Source organism: Eubalaena glacialis, chromosome 18 (assembly GCF_028564815.1).
Source record: "Eubalaena glacialis isolate mEubGla1 chromosome 18, mEubGla1.1.hap2.+ XY, whole genome shotgun sequence".
Classification (NCBI taxonomy): domain Eukaryota; kingdom Metazoa; phylum Chordata; class Mammalia; order Artiodactyla; family Balaenidae; genus Eubalaena; species Eubalaena glacialis.
This window is the reverse complement of record NC_083733.1, coordinates 57,681,586-57,704,376: the sequence shown is the minus strand read 5'-3', so window position 1 is coordinate 57,704,376 and position 22,791 is coordinate 57,681,586. Positions and strand designations below refer to the sequence as shown.

The 22,791-nt window shown below is 58.9% G+C and overlaps 3 protein-coding genes across 5 annotated transcripts in view; 2 read left to right on the top strand and 1 right to left on the bottom strand.

The window, feature by feature from the left end:
* Window positions 1-22,791, top strand: part of ACTMAP (actin maturation protease) — a 345,587-nt gene that overhangs the window by 4,733 nt on the left and 318,063 nt on the right. The gene's annotated exons all lie outside the window — the stretch shown is intronic.
* On the top strand, window positions 1,595-5,004 carry B3GNT8 (UDP-GlcNAc:betaGal beta-1,3-N-acetylglucosaminyltransferase 8). Of its 2 annotated transcripts, none has more exons than XM_061172996.1 (2): window positions 1,595-1,882; window positions 2,259-5,004. In XM_061172996.1, the coding sequence occupies exon 2, from the start codon at window positions 2,290-2,292 to the stop codon at window positions 3,481-3,483; it is 1,194 nt and encodes a 397-aa protein (XP_061028979.1). In that variant the 5' UTR covers window positions 1,595-1,882; window positions 2,259-2,289; the 3' UTR covers window positions 3,484-5,004. The 2 variants fall into 2 exon arrangements, with proteins under 2 accessions (XP_061028979.1, XP_061028980.1); XM_061172997.1 differs by lacking the exon at window positions 1,595-1,882 and adding an exon at window positions 1,900-1,954.
* BCKDHA (branched chain keto acid dehydrogenase E1 subunit alpha) lies at window positions 4,060-22,376 on the bottom strand. Of its 2 annotated transcripts, none has more exons than XM_061172994.1 (9): window positions 22,249-22,376; window positions 14,487-14,666; window positions 14,292-14,378; window positions 10,423-10,531; window positions 8,184-8,345; window positions 6,237-6,443; window positions 5,973-6,114; window positions 5,580-5,751; window positions 4,060-4,580 (listed from the first exon to the last, which is right to left on the bottom strand). In XM_061172994.1, exons 1-9 carry the CDS (start codon window positions 22,354-22,356, stop codon window positions 4,410-4,412), a joined length of 1,338 nt encoding a protein of 445 aa, XP_061028977.1. In that variant the 5' UTR covers window positions 22,357-22,376; the 3' UTR covers window positions 4,060-4,409. The 2 variants fall into 2 exon arrangements, with proteins under 2 accessions (XP_061028977.1, XP_061028978.1); XM_061172995.1 differs by lacking the exon at window positions 4,060-4,580 and adding an exon at window positions 4,619-4,760.

Below are 22,791 nucleotides of genomic sequence, written 5' to 3'. Positions count from 1 at the left end.
ACCTACGGTTACTAAGGCGAGAAGCCAGAACCGCCCTGGCATAATCTGGAGAGGGAGATTCAAAGGCTGGGGGAGACAGGAAGATGGGGTCCACCGCTTTCAACCCGCACACCCACCCAACCACGTTCCACAAGAGGGCACCTCTTTAGTCATTCTCGACATTCGACTTTACCTCTTCCGGCTGCTGAGCAGTTTCTCTCTCCTGACTGGAGGATTTGCAGGCTGATGCACACTGCAGCCGAAACTGTCGGCTCGGCCCCCGGTGGAGGAACCTCCGCGCCCTGGGAGAAGCTAGATGAGCCAAGAGTCGGGAGGCCTGGACCGCCCCACCCCGGCCTGGGGGGAAGAGGGCTTGGAGACCCCTTCCAAGGTTGCTCAGGGCCCTGCCCCAGCCAGCCCACTCCGGCTTTTATTCCATCAGTATTCCCCACCTTCTCCGTACCCTCTTCCTCCATCTGGTCCCATGGGCTCCATTATTCAATCCTGGGGAGAGGGAATCAGCTAGACAGATAATCAACTGCTGCTGCCCTGTCCAAAAGACAGGGTTCCTGAGGTGATGTGGACAGTTCCCAACCCGGGGGGGGGCGGTGAAGGGGGTCGGGCCGGGCTCACTGGGGGGCCCTGCGTCCCAGCCCAGGCTCCAGGAGGTCTGGGATGAGGCGGCCCCACCTGCCTGCCACCCCAGACAGCCGATGCAGCCCAAACAGCAGACGCCCCCGGAGGGCTGCGACGGAAACACAGGCAGACACCCTCTCTGGTCCCGGGGGGCCGGATGGGAGTGTCCCTGGAGTCACCATGCCGCTGTAGGCAGAGCCAGGGCCTCAGGGCGTGGCAGGCCCAGGGCCGGAGTGTGGGACCAGGGAGGGACGGAGGAGGCACGGGGGTCAGCTCGGCTCCAGGGCTCCTGGTGCCCCCACCCTTCACTGCCCTCTGGCTTGGCTCCCCCTCCCCCCACCCCTTCCATCCGCTCCTCCCCGGCTGCTCCCCGGCTGCCCTCTGGGTCTGGCTGCCTCTGCCTGGCTCTGGCTCGGCTGGCAGACTCCCTGCTCTCTGCTCCCGCCCCGTCGTCCCTCCACCTGCCCCTGCACATCTCTCCACCCTCCCCAACAAGGGCTTCCCTTATCTCTCGCCAGCTGTCTCCACCTTCCCGTCCTCTCTCTCTCTTCTTGCAGCTCTCTCCTCTCGGCCTTCCTGAATCTCTGCCGCCTGTCTCTCCTCCCTGCCTGCCCCTGGGGTCTCCCTGGCTGTCTCTTCATTCTCTGTAATGTCTGTCTCGGCCTGTATCCCCTCCTCCTCACCAGCCCCCTTCCCCATCCCCACCCTGACCCCTGACTCCGGGCCACACCCCCCCACCTCTGGCAAGGTCACCCGTGCCCTCTCAGCACAGTCACCCCTCCGCCTCCTCCCCCGGCCAGGCCCTGCCCCTGGCCTCCGGCCTGGCCACTTTAGGACTCTGCCTGCCCTTGGGCCATTCTGACACTTCCCAGCCCCGGCTCCGGTGGCCCTCGGCCTCACCCTCCCCCGGACTCTCTCCCAGGCCCCGGGTTCTCCCCTCCCCGGCCCGCCAGCTCCCGGTCTCTGCAGCCACCCCTGCACCTTTCCCGCTGTCTCACCAGAAAACCAGCCCCAACACGCCAGAGCCCCATCCCTCAGGTCTGCCTCCAGCCCTCCTCCCCCCCTCCCCCTCCCTCAGCCCCGCCCCGGTCCCTCCCGGCCCCTGGGGCCCTCCCAGCCTCCCGCAGACCGGCTGGGCTGGGCTGGGCTGGGCTGGAGAACAACAGTGCTGGAGACACCAGCGCTGCCGGACGAGGGCAGAGGGAGGCGGCGGGGAGGGCCGGCCCAAGGCCCCGGGCGCTGGAGCTGGCCAGAGCCGGACCCAGAGGTAAAGGGGAGGGAGCCGTGCCTGGGGTGGGGACTGTCGGGCGAGAGGTGACCCCGGTGATCCTGACTCCTGGTGAGGGGGATGAACTGCGGGGAGAGGGAGGTTGGAATGGCGGAGTCCCTGGTCTCTGGGGTGGGGATGGGGGATAGGTAGCCTCCCGGGTTTCTACGAAAGTAGAAGGAGCTGGGCTGAGTGGGAAGAACAGGGTGCTGGAATGCGAGTGGAACAGGGATTCGCAGGTCCCGGAAGAGAGGAGAGTCAGGGTCGTTGGTGGAGGGCTGGTGTAGGATCTGAGACTACCAGAAGCCTTAGAGGGCTTGGCAGGGACCGGGGGCCCGTCCCTGCACCCCAAAAGGCCCCTGTGGCTCTTTCGCAGCTCCCACAGCTGCCCTTTCCTGGGCCGGGTCATGCGCTGCCCCAAGTGCCTTCTCTGCCTGTCAGCACTGCTCACACTCCTGGGCCTCAAAGTGTACATCGAGTGGACGTCCGAGCCCCGGCTGGGTAAGGCCTACCCGGGACCCCGCGGCACCCCACCAGGCCCCACGCCAGCCAGCCCCGAGCCCACCCTGCCGGCTAACCTCTCGGCCCGTCTGGGCCAGACTGACCCTCTGCCCTCAGCTTACTGGAACCAGCAGCAGTGGCGGCTGGGGACCCTGCCCGGTGGGGACAGCACCGAGGCGGGGGACTGCCGCGCTTGGGGAGCTGCCGCTGCGGCTGAGATCCCCGACTTCGCCTCCTACCCCGAGGACCTCCGCCACTTCCTGCTGTCGGCAGCCTGCCGGAGCTTCCCACGGTGGCTGCCCAGGGGCGGCGGCGGCCAGGTGGCCAGCTGCGAGGGTCCCGACGTCCCCTACCTGCTGTTGGCCGTCAAGTCGGAACCAGGGCGCTTTGCGGAACGACAGGCCGTGAGGGAGACGTGGGGCCGGCCGGCTCCCGGGGTCTGGCTGCTCTTCCTGCTGGGGTCCCCAGCGGGCGCGGGGAGGCCTGACCTAGGCCCCCTGGTGGCCTGGGAGAGCCGCCGCTCCGGCGACCTGCTGCTCTGGGACTTCCTGGACGCCCCGTTCAACCAGACGCTCAAGGGCCTACTGCTGCTAGCCTGGCTGGGCCGCCACTGCCCCGGCGTGAGCTTCATCCTGCAAGCCCAGGATGACGCCTTCGTGCACACCCCCGCCCTTCTGGACCACCTGCGGGCCCTGCCGCCCAGCGTGGCCCGTGGCCTCTACCTGGGTGAGGTCTTCACCCAGGCCAAGCCCCTCCGGAAGCCTGGGGGACCCTTCTACGTGCCTGGGTCCTTCTTTGAAGGCGGCTACCCAGCCTACGCAAGTGGGGGCGGCTACGTCATCGCGGGCCGCTTGGCACCCTGGCTGCTGCGGGCGGCGGCCCGCGTGGCCCCCTTCCCCTTCGACGATGTCTACACCGGCCTGTGCTTCCAAGCCCTGGGCCTGGCCCCCAGGACCCACAAAGGCTTCCTCACGGCCTGGCCGGCAGACCGCACTGCTGACCCCTGTGCTCTCCGTGACCTGCTGCTGGTACGGCCCCTCAGCCCCCAGGACAGCATCCGGCTCTGGAAGCAGCTGCGGGACCCTCAGCTCCAGTGCTGAGACTCGGAGGTGGGGAGGGGCGGGGAGGGCAGACCTGGCCTGGGCCTTGGTGCCAGCCCCTTGCTCAGCCTCTCTTTCTAGGCCTCGGTGCGAGGAAGGGGGTCCTGGAATGGAGGCTGCCTGAGCCCTCCCTGGGCCTCCCCAAGAGGCAACAGACTGTTTCCGTCTTTCAGTTTTTGAAAAATATGCACTGCCCACTCTGAGGCCTGGAGTCGTCGTCTCTGTCTACGGGGCCTTGAGGTAGTTTACAGAGCAAAGCTCAGCTGCACCCTGACCTTCACACCAGACACTCTCCCCACCCTTACTGGGCAAGGCCGGCTCCGATGGCCTCCTGGTCACCTTGCTGGACACCAGCTTTGACCCGTTCTATGGGAGACAAGAGGCCATCTCCGGAGGACCCCACCCCCATCCTGTTTGCTGAAGCTGACCTTCCAGCTTGCAGAAGTTTCTGGAAGAAGAAGATAGCTCAACAGCCTTGGCCTTATTTATCTCAACTGGAGAAGCAGGGGTGGTCCCAAACCACTCATGCTGGCCTCTCCTCCCACATCCCAAACTCCAGGAAACAGAAACCAGAGGTAGCATGGAGCCACATGCAGAGACATAGTTTATTCACTCCCTGCTGACCACCTCTCAACTCTGAGTAAGTTCCGCAGGCTGACCTGCCACGTCCACCCCCAGGCCTGAGGGGCTTCCAGTCCTGGAGGTGCCCTTGCCCAGCCCCTGGGAGAAGACCCTGTAACTAAAGGCGAAGAAGGGGCTGACCAAGGCCCCACCAATGTAACAGCCCGGAGGAGCAGGAGCCGCCCCAAGTACTGCCCTGGCCCGAGTACGTTGGAGGGAGCTGTCAGGGGGAGGGGTAGCATCCTGCCCGTCGCCTCTGCCCCTCAGAGGCAGAGCTGAGGAAGGTGGGGACGGGGCAAGTAGCCTCACTTCTCGAAGTGATCCAGGGGGTAGTGTTCCCCATAGGTCTGGAGGTGACGGGCCAAAGACTCCTGCTGCTTGCGGAGCTGGGTAGGCATCTCCTGATACACATCTGAGAAGAGCAGGTTGGGGCTGGGCTTCAGCTTCCGCTCGGCCTGCTCAAAGGCCTCCATCACCTGGGGGACAAGCGGCAGTGGGCAGGCAGCAGACCTCTCACCCAGGAACCTGCTTCCTACCTGTGGGATCCTGGTGAGGGGTTAAGCGCCCTGAGCCTCAAGTTCCCACGTGGACAATGGAAATAATCATCGTAATAGTGGTGACGGGCTTCCCTGGTGGCGCAGTGGTTAAGAATCCGCCTGCCAATGCGGGGGACACAGGTTCGAACCCTGGTCCGGGAAGATCCCACGTGCCGCGGAGCGACAAAGCCCGTGCGCCACAACTACTGAGCCTGCGCGCCACAACTACTGAAGCCCGCGCGCCTAGAGCCCGTGCTCCGCGACAAAGAAGCCACCGCAATGAGAAGCCCACACACCACAACTAAGAGTAGCCCCCGCTCACTGCAACTAGAGAAAGACCGCACGCAGCAACGAAGACCCAGCGCAGCCAAAACTAAATAAATTTAACAAATTAAAAAAAAAAAAAAAGAAAAAAAAATAGTGGTGACAACTAATGTCCCAAATCCCAGCATCTCCATCCTTAGCAGAACCAGGCACTATACTAAGAGTATGGAATTGATTCAGCCTCTCAGCAGCCCTAAGAAGCAGGCAGCTCAGAGGTGAGGAAACTGAGGCACAGAGAAGACGAGGGACGTGCCCACGATGACGTGGTCAGGGGCAGAGCCAGGAAGCACATGCTGCCCGACACCAGGGTCTGCCCTGCCCACTGGGCCGCAGTGCTTCTGGTGTCTGATGACCAGGGCCGAGGAGGGCAGTGCACAGACTCTGAGGGTACCTCAGTATCCCTCTCCAGAGGCAAAGGAGCTGAGGGCAGAACACGGCTGAGGTGCACGTGTCCTGGCATCATGACATTAGAGACGTCACCAGGGTTACCCCCGAGACTGCCAGTTCAATGGCCCCCAAGCCCCAGCCTCCCCATCCTTCCAGGGTTCTCTGTGACACACCATCCCGGAACACGACCCCTGGGGTGGTTTCCAACAGAGGGCGGCCCTTCCTCACCTTCTTGCGGGACTGCTTCCTCCAGGCCTTCTCCTGCTCGTCGCCCCACCAGCCACAGCTCTGCAGGTAGTGCCTCAGCCGGGAGATGGGGTGGTCCTGCTTGTCCCAGTAATTGACCTCATCCACTGAGCGGTACGCCGAGCTGTCGTCACTGGTGCTGTGGTGCCCGATCCTACCAGCGGGAGGGGGACCCAGGGTCAGGCTGGCGGCCCTCAGGTGAAGGTCAGGAAGGAAGTGGTGGACTAGGGGAGAAGGGGGGAGATGGAATAAAGGCCGGAAGGGGCTACACGGTACAGGGCAGTGGGGTCGTGCCGCGGGGACGGTGATCAATGTGGGGGAGGTGCTGAGGGCAGCAGCGGTCGAGGCTGGGGGCCAACGGGGGGCGGCAGGCACCTGTAGGTCATGGCCTCAATGAGGAAGGGCTGGTTCTCCGCCACGGCCCGCCGCCGGGCCTCCTTGGTGGCGTTGTACACAGCAAACACATCATTGCCGTCCACGCGGATGGACAGGATGCCGTATCCTGGGCCTCGAGCCGCTGTAGGGACAGGGAGGCAGGTCAGGCCCCAGGGCTCAGGTGAGACAGGAGCAGGGAGTGGGGAGAGAGGGGAGGAAGGAGAGGGCGCAGGCAGGGCGGGGAGCAGCCACCAGGGCCCGTACCGATGCCATCCCCGCGGTACTGCTCGGAGGTGGGCGTGGAGATGGCGTAGCCGTTGTTCCGGCAGAAGAAGATGACGGGGCACTCGAGGGTGGCGGCGAAGTTGAAGCCGGCGTGGGCGTCCCCCTCACTGGCCGCGCCCTCTCCGAAGTAACAGATGACGACCCTGTTGGCGTTGGCCCGCTTGGCCGCGTAGGCTGCCCCCACCGCTGCAGGCGCAGAGACACGGTCTCCCTGCACTCATACCCTCCCCGCATCCACACCCTCGCACCCCAACCGGGGCTCCGGCCCTCAGGCTAGCTGTTGCCAGGCTCTGAGGGGAAAGAAAACACCTGAGCCGCCCCTCCCGCTCCCCCAGGAGCTGCCCCGCCCACAGTCTCCTCCCCTCGGCTGACGGCAGCTCCATCCTTCCAACTGCCCAGGCCACAAACTTCAGCATCTTTGACCCCTGACTTTCTGCCACGCCCCTATGCCCGCTGGACCTTCAAAACGGAACCAGAATCTGACCGCTTCTCCCCACTCCTTAACCCCTCCCTGGCTGTCCCGGCCCCACCTCTGGCCCCAGCAGCCTCCTCCCCAGCCCCCTGCTCCTCCCACCCAGCCTGTTACCCTCGGGGCAGCAGCCGAGCCGGCAGGTGGTTCTGCAGCGACTCCTCCCCCTCCCCCAGCTCGGGTCCACTCTGGGTCAAAGTGTCTTCAAAAGGCGACAGCCTGAGACCCCACCTGTGCGCACCCCTCCCTCCACACCTGCCCCACTGGCTCCTCCTGGCACCTCCGACACATCATCGAGCAGGCACCCGCCTCCAGATCCCGAGTGGCTCCCTCTCTCACCTCCTTCTGGTCTGTACTGTCACCTGGGGACACCTGTCCCCACCTTCCCCCGTCAAGAACCGCTCCCTCTCAGCTTTATTTTTCCCTGCGGGCCTTATCACCCCTGACATACTCAGGGGTGTTACTCAGGGTGTGTTACTTCATCCTGTTTACTGTCCGTCTCTCCCACAAGTGGCAGCACCAGGAAGGCTGAGGTGTTTGCTGCCTCTGTTCAATGCACCTAGAATGGCACCCAGCACACAGCACACAGCACGGACTCCGTACACTGGCCAACTGAGTGACTTAACTGGTCACCCAAATGGAAGATGAGGGCCAGGCCCCACCTTATGGAAAGCCTATGAAATGGAAATCAGTGAAAATGCTGCCTCCTCCCAGAAAGCTGCCCTGTCCGCCTCCCACCTCAGACACAAACCGCTCCTGTTAGAACACACCGGGCGAACGTGCCCAGGGCCCTCTGACATGCCAGGCACTCTGCTAAGCCCTGTACACATCAGCTCATGTGTCTGCCCTGGAGCAGACTGACCCTCGACCAAGTGCAGGCTCCACAGGGCGGGAGGCGGGGGTTGTCCACATCCCTGTTTTTGCACTGTGTGGCCGTAGCCCTGCCCCTGGCGGGTCTGCTTCACAAGCAGTCACCTTTAACAGAAGCCACACCGACTGCGCTAAGCATCGTGGGCTTGCGGAGTAAGCTTTAGGGGAGTCACTCAGGACAGAGGCAGGGCCGGGCCGGGGTGGAGAACCCAGGCTCTGGAGCCACATGGTCCACGATTTGAGTGCCTACTCTCCTTGCTACCTGCCGGGTGACTTTTAGTAAGGAAGCTGGCACACGCTCAGTCCCACGCAGCTGGCTGTGCCGGTGAATGGACACAGGGGGGGCACAAGCGTGGGCAACTGAGAGCGTGACTGTGCCTGCTCAAGCCTGCTGAATGGGGCAGAGACGCCACTAGAGCCCTCCTACGAGGGTCCCAGACAAGAGGGGTCTTGTAAGTCTAGAGCCCAGACCAGCGCTAGGACCGTGACGCCACCAGGAAGCCCCCGGAAGGGATGGAGGAGGCTAGGGCCCGAGCAGGGTAACGATGTCAGACTGTGTGTGCGGGGCCCAGGGCGTACATCCTCACCCTGAGGGATCTGCGTGGCCAGTGGAGAGGAGATGGTGACGAAATGGCGCTCCCTGCAGCCATAGTGGACGGGCATCTGGCGCCCCTTGCCCAGGTCGCTCACGTTGCCGTAGCACTGGGCCATGAACAGTTCCAGGGGGTAGTTCCGGTACATGAGCACACCTGGTGCAGGAGAAGGCAGGGTTACCGTGGCGGGTGATGTGCGGGACAGGCCAACCCTGTGAGGGCCCCTGGGCCAGGCCCTTCCTGCCCGGGACCTGTTCCGCTGACTGTACTACAGCAGGGAAGGTGCGTTCGGATGCTTATAGGGACCAGGCGGGTGCAGGAAGCAGGCGGGCAGAGCAGAAAGCACAGGCCTGCCTCAAGACGGAGGCTGCTGTTCAAACCAACTAACCTCTGCCCAGGGAGGCCAGATGGTCCAGTTTTTCAAAAGGAGCAATCCAGCTTGCTTTTTCTGGGGGGGGGGGCACTAGGGGAGAGGAGGGGAAGCTACCTGATTTTTAAGCGTTTCCACTAATTCATCTACTTAAAAACAAAATTATCATATGAACCAAATAAAAGTACGGGCCGTGCTCACGACCTGTGGACTAGAGGAAATATTCAAACCTGCTCATGGCAGTAAAATCCCTTCTTCAAACAAAACCCCGGTGGACGCCCACCTCGTCATCAAAGGCGCCACAAGGTCGCACCTCTGTGACCCAAGCTTCGCACCAGCTGGCTCGCACAGCTGGTGGGGCTGGCGGGTGTTCCTTGCAGCCGCTCCAGTGGGAGGTGGGCAGGGGCCTCCACTCTGCTGCGAGGGGGACCGACACAGGCTCCAGGGTTTCCAGCACTGAGGACAGCTCAGTGAGCGCTACGGTTTTCAGTGCCCTTGTTCTCCCCACTTCACAGGAGACAGAGTCACACGGGGAAGTAGCTGCCCAGTCAGGACTGGGACAAGCGGGGCCTGCCTTTCCTCCTTGCCCCGCACAGGCGCCCTCGGCAGCTGCCTGGATGCAGGGCCTTCCATGACCCTTGGTGCAGGACGGCTCACTCCTGCAGAGGCGGCCGGGGCCCAAACAGCCCCCGTGTGCAGAGCCCAGTGGCTGCCCGTAACTCCAGGACCCTCGCTCCAGGCCCTGCTTGGAGCCCTACCCAGAGAGATCCCCTCAGCAGAAACAGTGGGAAGCACTTAGCAAACGTGGCAGGGGCCTGGCTTGCGGCCCAGTGCCCAGGCAAATCTAATGATGCGGAACCACGGACAGTACCGCAGGGCGTCTGTTCCCCTGGAGCATGTGGGATGGGGGGGTCTGGTGCAGCTGAGACAGTAGATAGTCCGAGAGCAGACTGGAAGGCTGTGCTGGTCCAGGGAGCGCTCCGGGCAGCCTGCCTGGCCAGGCCACACCTGCCCACTGAAGAGCTGCCCCCGGGTGAGAGGCCTTGGTCACGACATCGCCTCCGACTCCGAGTGCTTACCCCACGCCAGGCCCTGTGCTGAGGGCTTTGTGTCACCTGCCCTGTGAAACCCCTCAACAACCGTCTGGGGAGGGTTCACCGTCTCCCACTGCAGATGAGGAAACTGAGGCAAGGAGCAGTTAAGCAACCTGCCCAAGATGGTGCAGCACCTGAGAGGAGGGGTCAGATCTGGCTCCCCTGCTGGGCCCCATGCCAACAACTGCTCTGGAACCCCACCCTCAGCCCCCCGGGCTCACTCCTGCGCCCCCAGTCTCTCCTTAACACTCATCCGTTTTCTTCATGCCTAGTCGTTGCTCCTTCCATCCTCTCCCTCGTTCACTCAGAAGTTAGCCGCTCCCAGGCTGGAACACGCCCGCCCATCTGCTTCGGCTGCGTGAAGGATACGGCACCTGGGAAGAGGCCAGCTCGGCCTGACCTCACTGCAGGCTCCCGGCAGCCCCGCAGCGCAAGGGGTTGCCATCCCATCCTAATCTCTATCTCAAAGATGAGAAAACTGAGGCTCGGAGAACGGAAGTGACTCTCCCCCAAATCGAACAACTGGTCACCAGCAGGGCATGGAATGGTCAGGAGCACAGGCTCTTAACTACAATACTGCCCGGCCTCCGCGGAGGGGAAGCACCCTTAGGCCTCCCTGGCAAGGTGCCGCTCCCAGAAGAGCACACTGGTAACTAACGTGGGCCTCGCCTTCACAGCAGGAGGGACTGGGCCTGACCTGTCTCGATGGGGACCACAGACCCAGGTCCCTGGCACCTGCGCCACAGGGCCGGGCCATGGGCAGACGTACCTGCCTCCCGGTACTGGCCAAACACCAGGTCCGTGTTGTCCAGGGCTGCTGCACTCCCCACGTGCGTCCCCTCCTCACCATAGTTGGTCATGTAGAAGGATATCCGGCCCTGGGGGTGGAGGAGGGCCCAGAGGGCCGGGTTCAGTTAGACTGGGCAATGACAGAGAAACATCCAAACACTGACCAACTTCTGATTACTCTGTGATTCAACAGATGCTTCCTGAAGGCCGGCTCTGGGTCAGGCCATGCTGGCGTTCCTGCCTTCACAGAGGAACCGCCAGGTTGGTTAGAGCCAGGGTGATGGGGCTGCGTGATGGGGGCTGAAGAGGTACCCGCCCCACTGTGGAGGGGCATCGAGGAGCAATGCCTACGCCGAGCAAAGGTAGGGAGGGTGGAGGTTTCCAGGCAGAGAGAACAAGAAAGGCCATGAGGTCAGAAGGGCTGGGACATAAAGTGGGAGGGGTGGAGAACGACGAGGAGGGAGAGAGAGGCAGGGCCCAGGTAGCGCAGGGAATGACGTAACCGGACTTTACCCTGAGGACGATGGTAACCCGCCAACAGTTCTCAGGGGAGAGATGTTTTCAAAATGTCTCCCAGGCTACCACGTGGGAATGGATGGAGGAGACAGGAATGAGTGCCAAGCGCCAGGTGGGAGGGGGCGCGGCCTGGCCTGGTGGTGGCAGGCGGCAGGGAGAGGATGGCCGAGAGGCTTGAGAAGCAGAGTGAGTGGTGCAGGGAGCGGCAGCCCCTGTTGGTTCGCTGCACCGGTGCCCAGGGCAACTCCCTTCTCCTGAGCCCCCTAATCCCAGAGCCTGGAAAAATATGTTCCCAGCCTCCCTTACAGTCAGAAGTGACCACAGGACACAAGTTCCAGCCAGAGAATTAAGTGGAAATCTGCTTTTGCTTTCTTGATAAAAGAGATCACTGCAGCTGCTGCCACCCCTTCCCTCCAGGTTTGCACACAGCCATGAAGCCTGGACCTGTGGCAGCCATCTTGTGAACGTGAGGCCACAAGCACAGGGCGGAAGCCAAGTCGCCCACGACGGTGAAGCAGAAAGGGAGGAAGTCTGGGTTCCTGATGGTGGTGCTAAGCAGCAGAATGGATTTCTAACTAAATACCTAAGGGCAGAGTGAATGAGAGGGGAAAGTGATAGTGAGGGGGTGGGAGGGGACAGGGAATACCAGTAGGTCTCCAGTTTGGGCAAATGGGTGGACGGCGGTACCGTCACTGAGAAATGGCCTAAGGGCGGAAGAGGAGCAGGTCCAGGAGGAAGGTGCTGAGGTCAAGTCTGGACGGGCTGAATTTGGTGAGGGACACCCAGGGTGAGAAGCCAAGTAGATCCGGGGCTAAGAGGTAAAGTCTGGCTGGAGATCCGGGAGCCCTGGCACAGAGGTGGAGGTAAGCAGGACTGGATGTAAGGTAAAAATGGAGCCAACCGGGTCAGCAGCCGCAGGACGCCCTGTGCCCAGGCCTCATGTGTGCCGCAGGGGCCTCCTGTCGCAGTGGGGGAACCAGATGAACAACACCTTCTTCCAAGTGGGGAGCCAATTAAAAGCGATGAGTGGGGCGGATGCTGGGTGCTGAGGGCCTGGCAGGGCTGTCGAGGTTGGTGTGGGGAGGAGCCTGAGAGGGGGGCCCCCTGAGGAGACAGGACCTGGGCTAGTGGCAGAGGTCCCTGGTTGCCTACCCGGTATCAGATCCCTCTTCCTCTTTGCTAACAGATCTCATTCCACCACAGACAGCACCTGCCCGGACTAAAAGACTACTTTCTCAGTCTCCCTTGCAGCTGGGAGTGACCGATTGAAACGTGTGATGTTATTTGGTGGGACTGCCTGGAAAGTTCTATAAATGTGGGTGTGGGGAGATAGCTGGGCGGTGCCATGTTTGACCTTCCACCCTCCTTCTACCTCCTGCCTGGAACGAGACATGATGGAGGCGGCTCCAGCAGCCATTTGGTTTATGAGGGGCCCTGGAGGCTAGAAGCCAGTGCTGGGTATCCAATGACATTGTGGTGCCACCATACCAGCCCCGACCACCTATTTTCACATTTCTTTCATGCAAGACAAAAAACCTATTAATCTGTTTAAACTACTGCTTTTATTTCTGTTGGGATGGGGGGCTGCTGGGATAACCCTAGCTAAGGAAGGCTGAAACCTGATGGCTGAGCTGATCTTACTGAGGGTTCCCTGTGTCAGCCAATGGGCAAGGGGCTTGACATGCCGGGTCTCACAGAATTCCCACCCCCACCCGGTGGGGTGAGGCGGGGTGGGTTCTCTTGTTATTTCTATGTTTTAATACACTAAAGAAACCGAGGCAAAGACAAGAAAAATCACCTGCCTGAAGTCACATCTGTGACTGGGCCCACGTCCGTCAGGTTCCAAAGCCCCCGTCTGCACAGCCAACCCAGGGGTCAGGAAGGAGCCCAGGCATGTGAGAGAGGGTGGGAGGGGTGGTCTGGCACTGAGGCCACGCAGAGGGGAGCAGACGGCCGAGGCCACAGTGAATGGGAGGCAGGCTGGACAGGAAGGGCAGGGGTTAATGCCGTGGACGGGAGGAGCCAAGGGAAGCTTCTGGGCTGGGCGGAGAACCCACACACAGTGCTCCTGTGAGCAAGACAACCAGGGAGCTGGCTGCTCGCCTGATCTGCTCCGAACTGTCCTCCGTGGGCCTCGTGCTTTCAGTCCACAGTGGGGTCACAGTGGGGTCACCTGGGGGCCTGATACAAGTGCAGATTCCCAAGCCCATCCCCACTCCTGAGGACGAGCCTGCCCAGCGTTCTTCCCGCTTTTCTAACAGGAATCCCAGGCTCCTGCTCTGTCTCCGCAGCCTGGGAGGGGCGGACTCCAGGCCTCTGCTCCCTCGGTTCCTGGGGATGGGCACGTGGCCCCGGCTTGGCCGGTCAATCACATGGGCTGGCTCAAGGAGGGGTCTGTGACCAAAGCCTGGCCAATAAGCATCAGCTCCGGGCCTTTTGCTGGAACATTAGGGACCAGACATTCTCTTTCCACTGCTAAACAGAAAGGATAATAATTGCAAGACTGGTATCCATGACAAATGCCAGTTTCACTGTTCCTAAGGCCATTACGTAGGCCACCATCAATCCTCACAGCAACCCCATAAAGTAGCTAGAGACGAGAAAACTGAAGCACTGAAAGGCTAAGCAACTTTCCCAGGGCCACAAAGCTAGAGAGTGACAGAATGTGGACCCTAACTGCAGTCTCGCTCCAGAGCCCGTACCCGGAACCCTTTCTCTGCCACCTCTCTGTGAATCTGGAGCTTCCAGAGACCACCACAGCTTGAGAATGAAGGAAGCCAAGGCAAAGGAGAGTAGAAAAGACACTCAGAGAGAGAAACAGGTCTGAAAACATGTTCTGAGCCCCCTGGGTCCAGCTGTGCCTGAAACAGGGCCTTCCGGACTTGCAGTTAGTCGAGTCAACCAATTCCCTCTTTGCTGACACTGCTTTGACCGGGTCTCTGTCGGCTGACGCTAACACCGCTGAGCGTCGCACCGCAGCACACTGGACACGGGCACTCCCGGAAGCACCGAGAGCCACCCTGTTTCTCAGGACTGTAAGTGCCTGAGAGGAAGGGGAGTCCAGTCTTCTCCTGCCTGCCCTCTCCCAGCACAGCTAAGCCCCCAGCCCGGCGTACAGTAGGCTTTCCGTGATCTGGTCCACCCTTCTGCCCTCGGGCAGGACCCTCCCACCCTCTTCCTCCAGAGCCCCAGCAGAACCCCAAGAACTCTAAGGACCTCAAGACAAGGATCTCCATTCCACTCCCTCCTCCTTGGGAGCTGTCTTTTGGCCCAAACACAGGTAGGGGGCCTCAGGCAATCCCATGCCCCTCTCCCCAGCCCGTCCCCGCGCACCTGTCTCTGGGACTCATAGAGGATGCGGTCCATGGTGTTAAGCAGCGTCATGGTCTTGTAGAACTTGAGCACCTTCTCCTGGGGCAGCTGCAGATGGAGGCACAGACAGATGTGGGCCAGGTGGGACCAGAGGGCAGGAGACGGGCAAGGGGCCTGGGCATGGAGGCACGGGGTCGGGGGGAAGCGGCCTCTCACGTGGGGATCCTCGCTGGGGTTGATGATCTGGCCCTGCCGGTCCATGACGCGGTAGATGGGGATCCCAGAGATGACATTGGGCTGGATGAACTCTAGCCTGTCTATAAACTCCGCTGAGGCCCCTGGGAACTGGGGCTTGTCATCCAGGGACGAGAAGTGCTGCTGCTGCCTCTGGGGATGCTGGGGAGAGAAGGCGGGGGAGAGGGGGGAGGAGACACCCATGTCAGGAGCAGCAGAGGTTCTGCAGGCTCAACCCCGCAGCGGCAGGCAGCACGGCCCGGTGATTAAGCCACCACAGCCGCGGTGGACTCTGGGGCCTGATGCACAGGGTCTGAATCCCGGCTCCGCCACCTTCCCAATGTGTCACACTTTGGGCAAGTTCCTACAACTGCTTTGTGTCTCAGCTCCTCAGCTGTAAAATTGGGGTGAAAAAATCATAATATCTATCACACAGGGTTGCTGTAAAGGTTAAATAATCTAATAAAGTGGCAGGCAGCTCAAGAACCAGTAGTTATTATTATCAGAGGCCCAAAGTCCTCACCCTGGCATTTCAAGGCCTCTCCAGGGCTGACCGCCGCTACCCCGTCCTCTCCGTCTCCCACGGCTACCACAGACACACACACACCCCTGCACAGCGACCTCCAGTCAGCCAGAAGGGCTCTTTATTGACCCCTCTACCCACAAGGAGGCCACCCAGCTTAGAGCTTATGTCTGTGAGCCCTTAAGAGTCAGCCTGCCAAGTTCAAATCCCTTGCTGAGTGACCATGGGATGGGACTTCCCCTCTTCAAGTCTCCCCTTTCTCAACCTGTAAAATGGAGAACACCTCATGGAAACATTGTGCGGCTCAAACAAAATCACGTGTATAAAATGGCGAGCAGAGTACTTGTACGTACAGTAAAGGCTCAAAAAGATGCTGATTATCGTTTCTACCACCACATCTCTTGCTCTCTTCTCTGTACTGAAGGCCTCTTTCCCCATCACCTCGCAAACTGCTCCACACACTTTACCACCCTCTCCACTCCAGTTCAGGAGCCCAGACTGATTCATTCAACAAATATTTGAGCACCTGCTTCGTTCCACGGCCTGTGCTGGGTTCTGGGCACCTAAGGGAGGCAAGACACCTGTCCCTGCCGCCCCGCAAGGAAGATAGAGCCCCAACAAGTAACACCCAGTGGATAAGGGTGATGCGTATTCTCCCAGGAGAAGCCATGGGGCGAGAGCAGAGTGGAAAGAGGGTAAGGTTCCCCTGAGGAAGTGATATGAGAGCTGGGACCTGAAGGATATCTAGGAGTCAGGGAAAGAGCATTTGAAGCTGGGGTAACAGGACACGCAAAAGGCAAAAAGTGAGCAATGGCACGTCCCTTGTGGAACTGGGAAGGAGTCCCGTGGGAAGCATCACACCCCCCCCCCCACCCCGGCTGAGAGGAGGCCTGTTGGGGAAAGCCTGGGAGAAGCCTACATGTGCACCAGGAAGGGAACCAATTCCATTTCTCGGCACTGGAGCTAGAATGCCTTGAACTAGTCTCAGCATTGCAACAGCGCCCCTATATTAAGCCTTTGCCAGGTACCAGGCTGAGGTCCGCATGCAGAACCCTCACTGAGTCCTCAGAGCACATCCGTGAGGCAGAGAGTATGTACTGTTGCCCTTCAGACGAGGAAATCCAGGTTCAGGGAGGTAATATAACCTCCCTGCACCAGGCCCCAGGGCTAAAACAAATAAGTCAGGACTGGGCTTCAAACCTGGGCAGGGCTGACATCCAGACCCCTAAACCCAGGCCCCCAACCCCGGCTGCCACTGCTGGCCCACTTTGCACACGTCTGCATCTTTACTTTCCACCGGCCGCCAGGTTCCTCTCGGCTCAGTAACTGTGGCTTCACTTCCAATAGGCGCTGAAGAAGAATGTCTGGGCTTGTCATGAGCTGGATCCCACACATGGGTGCTCAAATGTGTTCCTCGCCCTCACTCCTTTAATTGCGGCAAAGAGGCCGTCCCAGGTTCCAGCAGGGGAATGTGAACACGTGTGCGTTTATCTGCATTTGTGATTGTGAGGATATGAAAGAAATTATACTCCCAACGGCAGGGCAGGTCCAGGCCTGACAACAGCACGGCAGCGGCCCAACTCTCGCAGACCGTGCTTCCGCCTTCGGAGAGCTCACGCGGCCGGACCCTTCCATTCACCTAGAGGATCCATTCCTCTCATGTGTATCTCCCACACACATCACAAGCTCCAGGGAGGCAAGGAGCATGTCCACATCGGTTTACAGAGCACACACTTCAACAGGCAATTACTGACCGAACGGATGAATGAGCGGTTAAGTTCACTGGCTTAGAATCAGACTGACCTGGGTTCCAATTTCTCAGCTCACTGCACAGCCCTCTGCAAAACACCGTGTCTCTGAATTTCCTTATCTGCGAAAAGGCTGCAGAGGGCTGCTACAAAAAGTTCCTAAGGCACAGGACACGTTACATGCTCAAAAATTGGTAAAAGAGGAAAAAAACCAAAATCTAGGGTCAGGAAATGGGAAAAAGGAAATTGACTGGCACCCTGGGAAGATGGGGAAAAGAGGAGTTGGGGAGAAGGGCTGACTGCATCTCAAGACTGTATTGTAATTTCAGACCGAGGCCCCAGCGGACACTCCAGAGAGAGACTGAGACACAGGGGAGACGCCATCTGGGGAGGGGCTCTAGGACGGGAGGCCAGGGGCCAGGAGGACAGGGTCACGGGGCTCCGAACAAACCCTGGTGTCAGGGCAGGACTGTCTGCCGCCAGAGGCTGCAGAGCTACGGTCAGGGTACCTTGATGCCCCCTGTACCCTGGAGTTGGGCTTTGGCTGTGCCCCCTCTTCCTGGGCCTGTAGAGATGAAGGTGGTACCTACCCCACGGTTACTGTGTTGATTCCTTGAGCTACCAAAGGGCTCGGCACAGTGCCTGGCCCTGAGGAAATGCTCCATAATGGGAGTGGGTGCTAAAATGCTTGCAGAGGAAGTATGCGTCTCCACCCATTTTTCCTTCTTTTTGGTGGGGGAGTGGGTTTGTCCTGGTGGCAGTGACCTACAATGGCAGAAGCTGCACAGATTTACACAAAGCCTTGAAGCCACGCTCTCTCCTACCACATAGGACACAGAGGCCTGTTCTGGAAGGCGAAGGTCTGCCCCACAGGTACTGGGGTGGCCCCTCCTCGAGCCACTCCCTACGGGGCCACAGTTAAGGGCAGGGACTCGGAGCTGACTGCTGCCTTCGGGAGTGTAATTACAGCTCCCGGAGCCTCAGTTTCCTCATGTGTAAACCGAGGGCGGTGTGAGCATCTATCTCACAGATGGTCCTGAGGATTTTTTTTTTTTTTAACAGTGTTTGTTTTTTTTAATATTTATTTATTTATTTTTGGCTGCATTTATTTATTTATTTATTTATTTCGTTGCTGTGCGCAGGCTTCTCATTGCGGTGGCTTCTCTTGCTGCGGAGCACGGGCTCTAGGCGCGCAGGCTTCAGTAGTTGTGGCATGAGGGCTCAGTAGTTGTGCCTCGTGGGCTCTAGAGTGCAGGCTCAGTAGTTGTGGCGCACGGGCTTAGCTGCTCCGCGGCATGTGGGATCTTCCCGGACCAGGGCTCGAACCCATGTCCCCTGCATTGGCAGGTGGACTCTCAACCACTGCGCCACCAGGGAAGCCCGGTCCTGAGGATTTAAGGAGCCCCTGTGTGTACAGTGCTCAGCCCAGTGCCTGACACGTAACAAACACTCGATAAATATGACTAGCTAACAAGTGTACTTGACGACCGTAGTGGTCAAACAAGTAATCATTGAATATTTGCTCCAAGTCAGGGCCTGAACTGAGGGCTGGGGACAACGGGGAGAGACGGATGACAGACACTGAACACACAAGTTACAGTCAGGGAGAGGCGATGTCAGAGGAGGCAGGATCGCGGAGAGGTTAGTTACCACACAGGCAGGGTAGGATGAGGGCTGGAGAGCCAAGCGGCCTGTGTTTGAATCCTGGCTCTGTCCCTTTCCAGCCACGTCACCTTGGGTAGGAGACTGTCTCCCTGAACCCACGTCCCCTCGTGGAAATAAGAATTTCTATTTCACTGGCTGGTGGTGAGGCGGGTATAAAGCACCTGCCGTAGCTCGAGGAGGAAGCCTTTCACTAGCTGCATCACATGCAGCTTCCTGGAGAAGGGGGAGCGAAGCCGAGGCCTGAGGGACGAGCAGGGGTGAGCCAGGCAAAGGCTGGGGGGAGAACACATCAGTCCTTGGGAAGGACAAAGGCTCTGAGGCAAGAGGAGAGATCCCGGCACCCTGGAGACCACCTGGCTGTAGCCCGTTAACCACGGCAGTTAACTACGTGCCTCGGCGCCACACCAGGCACCTGCTGTATGATGCCTGTGTCTCACTGAACCTGCACGGCACCCAGGTGAAGCAGGCGCCATGACCACACCTCCGTACCACACAGGTGGCCCTGAGGCTCAGAGGGGTTAGGTGACTTGTCCATGACCCAGGGAGATCATGAGCAGTGACGTCAGCATATGAAGCCAGGCAGCCTGCCCACTACAGGGAAGCTGGAGAGAAGAGCGGGGTCCAGCCAGGGAAGGCTGTGTGGATGGTGCCAGTTAACCGAGTCCTCTGAAGCTAGGACAGCTGAGGCCAGCCAAGCCTGCTCTCTCTCTGGAGTCTCAGGCGCTCTGCCTCAAACAGTGCAAAGCTGACCTTGGCTTTACTTCCAGCTCAGGAATGTCAGTGGCCTCATCAGCGGCCTCCCCTTCCAGGGGGATCCGGGTGGGGAGGCCAGGGAAGTGTGGAGATGGATCAGGCTTTCTCTGGCCTCGGGGACCCGGGGGCTTTAGCAGCACTAAGCTCCCCCAGCCACTGAAGAGGGGAAGCATCCTTTCCCTGCATCAGTCAAGGCCACAGCAGATTCACTGTTCCTGGAGGAAAACAGCAGCCCCCATTTCTTGAGCCCTTACCGAGCACATGGGTATATGTGTAAGTGCTTCCTAAGAACTGTTTCCTTTAACCCTCACCGTATCTCTCTGAGGGAGGTACTGCTATTGCCCCTGTTTTACACATTGAGACCGGTCACGGGGTCAGGAAAGCTTCTCTGAGGAAGTGAACTCTCAGCCTGACACCTGAAGGACCATATCCCTACAAAGGCCTCCGGGTGGGAGGAGCTCATCCAAGGAAAGGGGAAAATGGCCAGCGGGGCTGAAGGGCAGTGAAGGGAGGGCATGATGGGGGCTGAGGTCGGCTCTTCCCACCCCCTCTTCCCACCAGTCCCAGGCAGAGGCTGATGATACACACCAAGTCTGGACTAAGCAGGATGTTGCAAGACCTGAACTGAAGCCCTACCCCTTCTCCTCCTGGCAGCCTGGTACTGTGGAAAGAGACTGGGCTTTGGAGTCCGGAGCTCCAAGTTCAGACCTCACCTCTCTGAGCTTCAGTCTCCTCCCCTGTAATAGAAGAAAACTACCAGTACATACCTTGCAGTATGGCAGTATTAAATACAATAACGGTGTCAGTTGGCACTATAAATGATAAAGTGCTTCATTAAGACACTAGCCAAGGACTTGCCTGGTGGCGCAGTGGTTAAGAATCCGCCTGCCAATGCAGGGGACACGGGTTCGAGCCCTGGTCCGGGAAGATCCCACATGCCGCGGAGCAACTAAGCCCGTGCGCCACAACTACTGAGCCTGCGCTCTAGAGCCCGCGTGCCACAACTACTGAAGCCCGCGCGCCTAGAGCCCGTGCTCCGCAACAAGAGAAGCCACCGCAATGAGAAGCCCGTGCACCGCATAAAGAGTAGCCCCCGCTCAACGCAATTAGGAAAAGCGCAACGCAGCCATAAATAAATAAATAAATTTATTTAAAAAATTAAATGAGAACTTCAGTTCCTCTGTCACGCTAAGCCACATTTCAGGTGCTCAGTAGCCACGTGTGGCTAGTGGCTACTGTACTGGACAACATAGATATAGAACACTCCTATCATTACAAAAAGTTCTATTGACCAGATCAGGCTCAAAATCTTTGACTAAATGCTACTACTCCCTCCCTCCCCTAAAAAAAAAAAAAAAAAATCCTTTTTAAATCTTAAGAAAAAAACAAGTGAAATACTTAAAAGTGGAGAAGAAAAAACAGGGACTCTAAAAATATATAAGCAAAACGTAGGCACTCTGAAAGACCTCCTGCTCCCCCCAATCCAACCCGCCAAAAAAAAAAGGAGGAGAAGTAAGCGGGAAGGGCAACAAGGTGACTGAGCCAGGAAGGAAGCAGATTTAATCAGTCATGAATGACCCTTCCCTACTCCTGCCCCAGTACAGCCCACCCCCACCGCGCAGGCCCAACCAATGGGCTCTAGGGAGCTCAGCTGCGGGGAATCTGACTGCTCCAAAAAACAAAAACAAAAAAACTGACCGAGAACAGCCCAAAGGCAGGGACTCTCCCACCTCCATCTTGTTCCAGCAGCCCTTCGGAAATTACCTGCTTCAACTCCCTTCCTAGATGTCCCCATACCTCACTCCCAGCCCATCTTCTTGCCCCCGTTTCTCTCCCTAGCTAGAGCTTCTTCCCAGATTCCATCTTCCCTTCCCAATGGTTTGGGCATCAGATGGTCAGGCCCAACCCCACAAGATCTTGATAGATTTCCCGCCAAGGCCCTCACCAATCCAGACCCTCCCAAGGTCACCTCCTTTCTTCTCCCCCATCTCCGAGGCCAGTTTCTGTCCCTTCCCTCCACCCTCACTTTCAACAGCGGCCGACATTCCGATTGCACCAGGTCCTGTTCTTAGCACTTTACACATTTAATTTACACAACCCTATGATGTGGCCATTGTTAGCATTTTACAGAGGGGGAAATTAGGTCCAGAGAGGAGCAGTCCCTTGCCCAGAGCTACAGAGCTGGAAAGTGGCAGATTAGGGACATGGCGCCACATAGTCTAGCTCCTGAGCCCATCTTCTTAACCATGACTCTCTTATATGCGAAATCTTAGTTCACAGCTTTTCTCAGCCCCAGCCTCTCTCCTAAATAACGGCTCCTAACTAGATTTCTGCTGTGTGAGCTAGCAATTAGCAGCATCAACCTAACACTTTTGACAAGAAACAAGGCATTTCTCAAGTGTTTCTAAGAAATGTGGGCTAAGTGCTCTGTCTGGACCTCTCTCCCCCCGCCCCCGATCCCCCTCACTCATTAATTCAACAAATATTTATTGACCATCTTCTCTGTACAGTCACCAAAACCGACAAGGCATTCTATCAAGGGGCACAGGATCAAACGACTTTTTTACGCAATTCATTTTAAAATCAGAGTTGGAGTAAAGGGCACCATAAAAGCCCCTGATGGGAAACCTGATCTCTCTTTTCTCCTCCTTGAAGGGGGGCGGGGGGGGGGAGTCTTTACCGAGAAGAAAGTCTGTCCCTTACAAAGGCAGTTTTCTCCAACCCCTGAGAGGAAAGGTCACACCTTCCCCCCCCGCCCCCGATCCGTGTCCTCCAAGTGGCCTCCCCTGGGGAACGGCGGCAACTAATAAGAAACTCCCTCGCTCTCTCCAAGTTGTCTCTCTCCCTCAGGGTTACAAAGGAGCTGCCTGGCTTTTCTCCTCCTAAGGAACTGGAAGTTCTTCCCTTGGGTGTGCTCTCCAAGTGGTTCTCCCAGCCCTTGTCCCTTCTGTAACAGCCCTTTTTCCACTCCCTACAGGGAACCCCCCACTTTGAAGACAGCATAAACATCCCTATACCTCCTTGGAGAAGACTCCCTGGTGTCCCAGGTACTCACTGATCTAGCCAGCCCACGAGCCCCTGGCCGCCGCAGGAGCAGGAGGCCAACCCGGCCCAAGCCTCGACTTGACCCCCAAACCCTCGCCGCGGCAGCCGCCACCGCCATCTTGGCTAACAATCCCTCGCCGATCCGCCCCTCTCCTCGGCGAGCTTGGGGCTGCCCCTTCATAAGCCTGACGCAAATGCCAGCATCACCCTGCCAAGAAACCACCTGCTACTAGTCCTGCGGTCTCTAGGACACATATGTAGGTGGATAAAACAATCTAGCTTCCTCAAAATTACTCTGACCGCCTCATCGCAGTTGTTCCTGTAACAGGCAAGGAAGAGGGCAACCGGACCAGAGCCTCAGGGTTTCAGGGCCCGGGGACCTCGGGTAGGACATGTCAAGGCCTTCCCTCCCTTCTCTTCTATCCAATGGCTTTCCTGGACTTTCGAGGCGGGAGTGGGAGGGACCAAATTGTTAGTAAACGCGGAGCCACGTGCGGGCGCCGATCCTGGAGACCCCACCCCCCAACCCCGGTCGGCGCGTGCGCACTAGGTA

What these genes read in the sequence shown, in the direction of transcription:
- B3GNT8 (XM_061172996.1), top strand. Translation starts at nt 2,290, where the DNA reads ATGCGCTGCCCCAAGTGCCTTCTCTGCCTGTCAGCACTGCTCACACTC.
- BCKDHA (XM_061172994.1), bottom strand. Translation starts at nt 22,356, where the DNA reads ATGGCGGTGGCGGCTGCCGCGGCGAGGGTTTGGGGGTCAAGTCGAGGC. An exon ending in GGCCACGCAGATCCCTCAGG is followed by an intron (nt 6,444 to 8,183) that starts GTGAGGATGTAC and finishes CTGCGCCTGCAG; the next exon opens with CGGTGGGGGCAGCCTACGCG. An exon ending in ATTGAGGCCATGACCTACAG is followed by an intron (nt 5,752 to 5,972) that starts GTGCCTGCCGCC and finishes TCCCGCTGGTAG; the next exon opens with GATCGGGCACCACAGCACCA.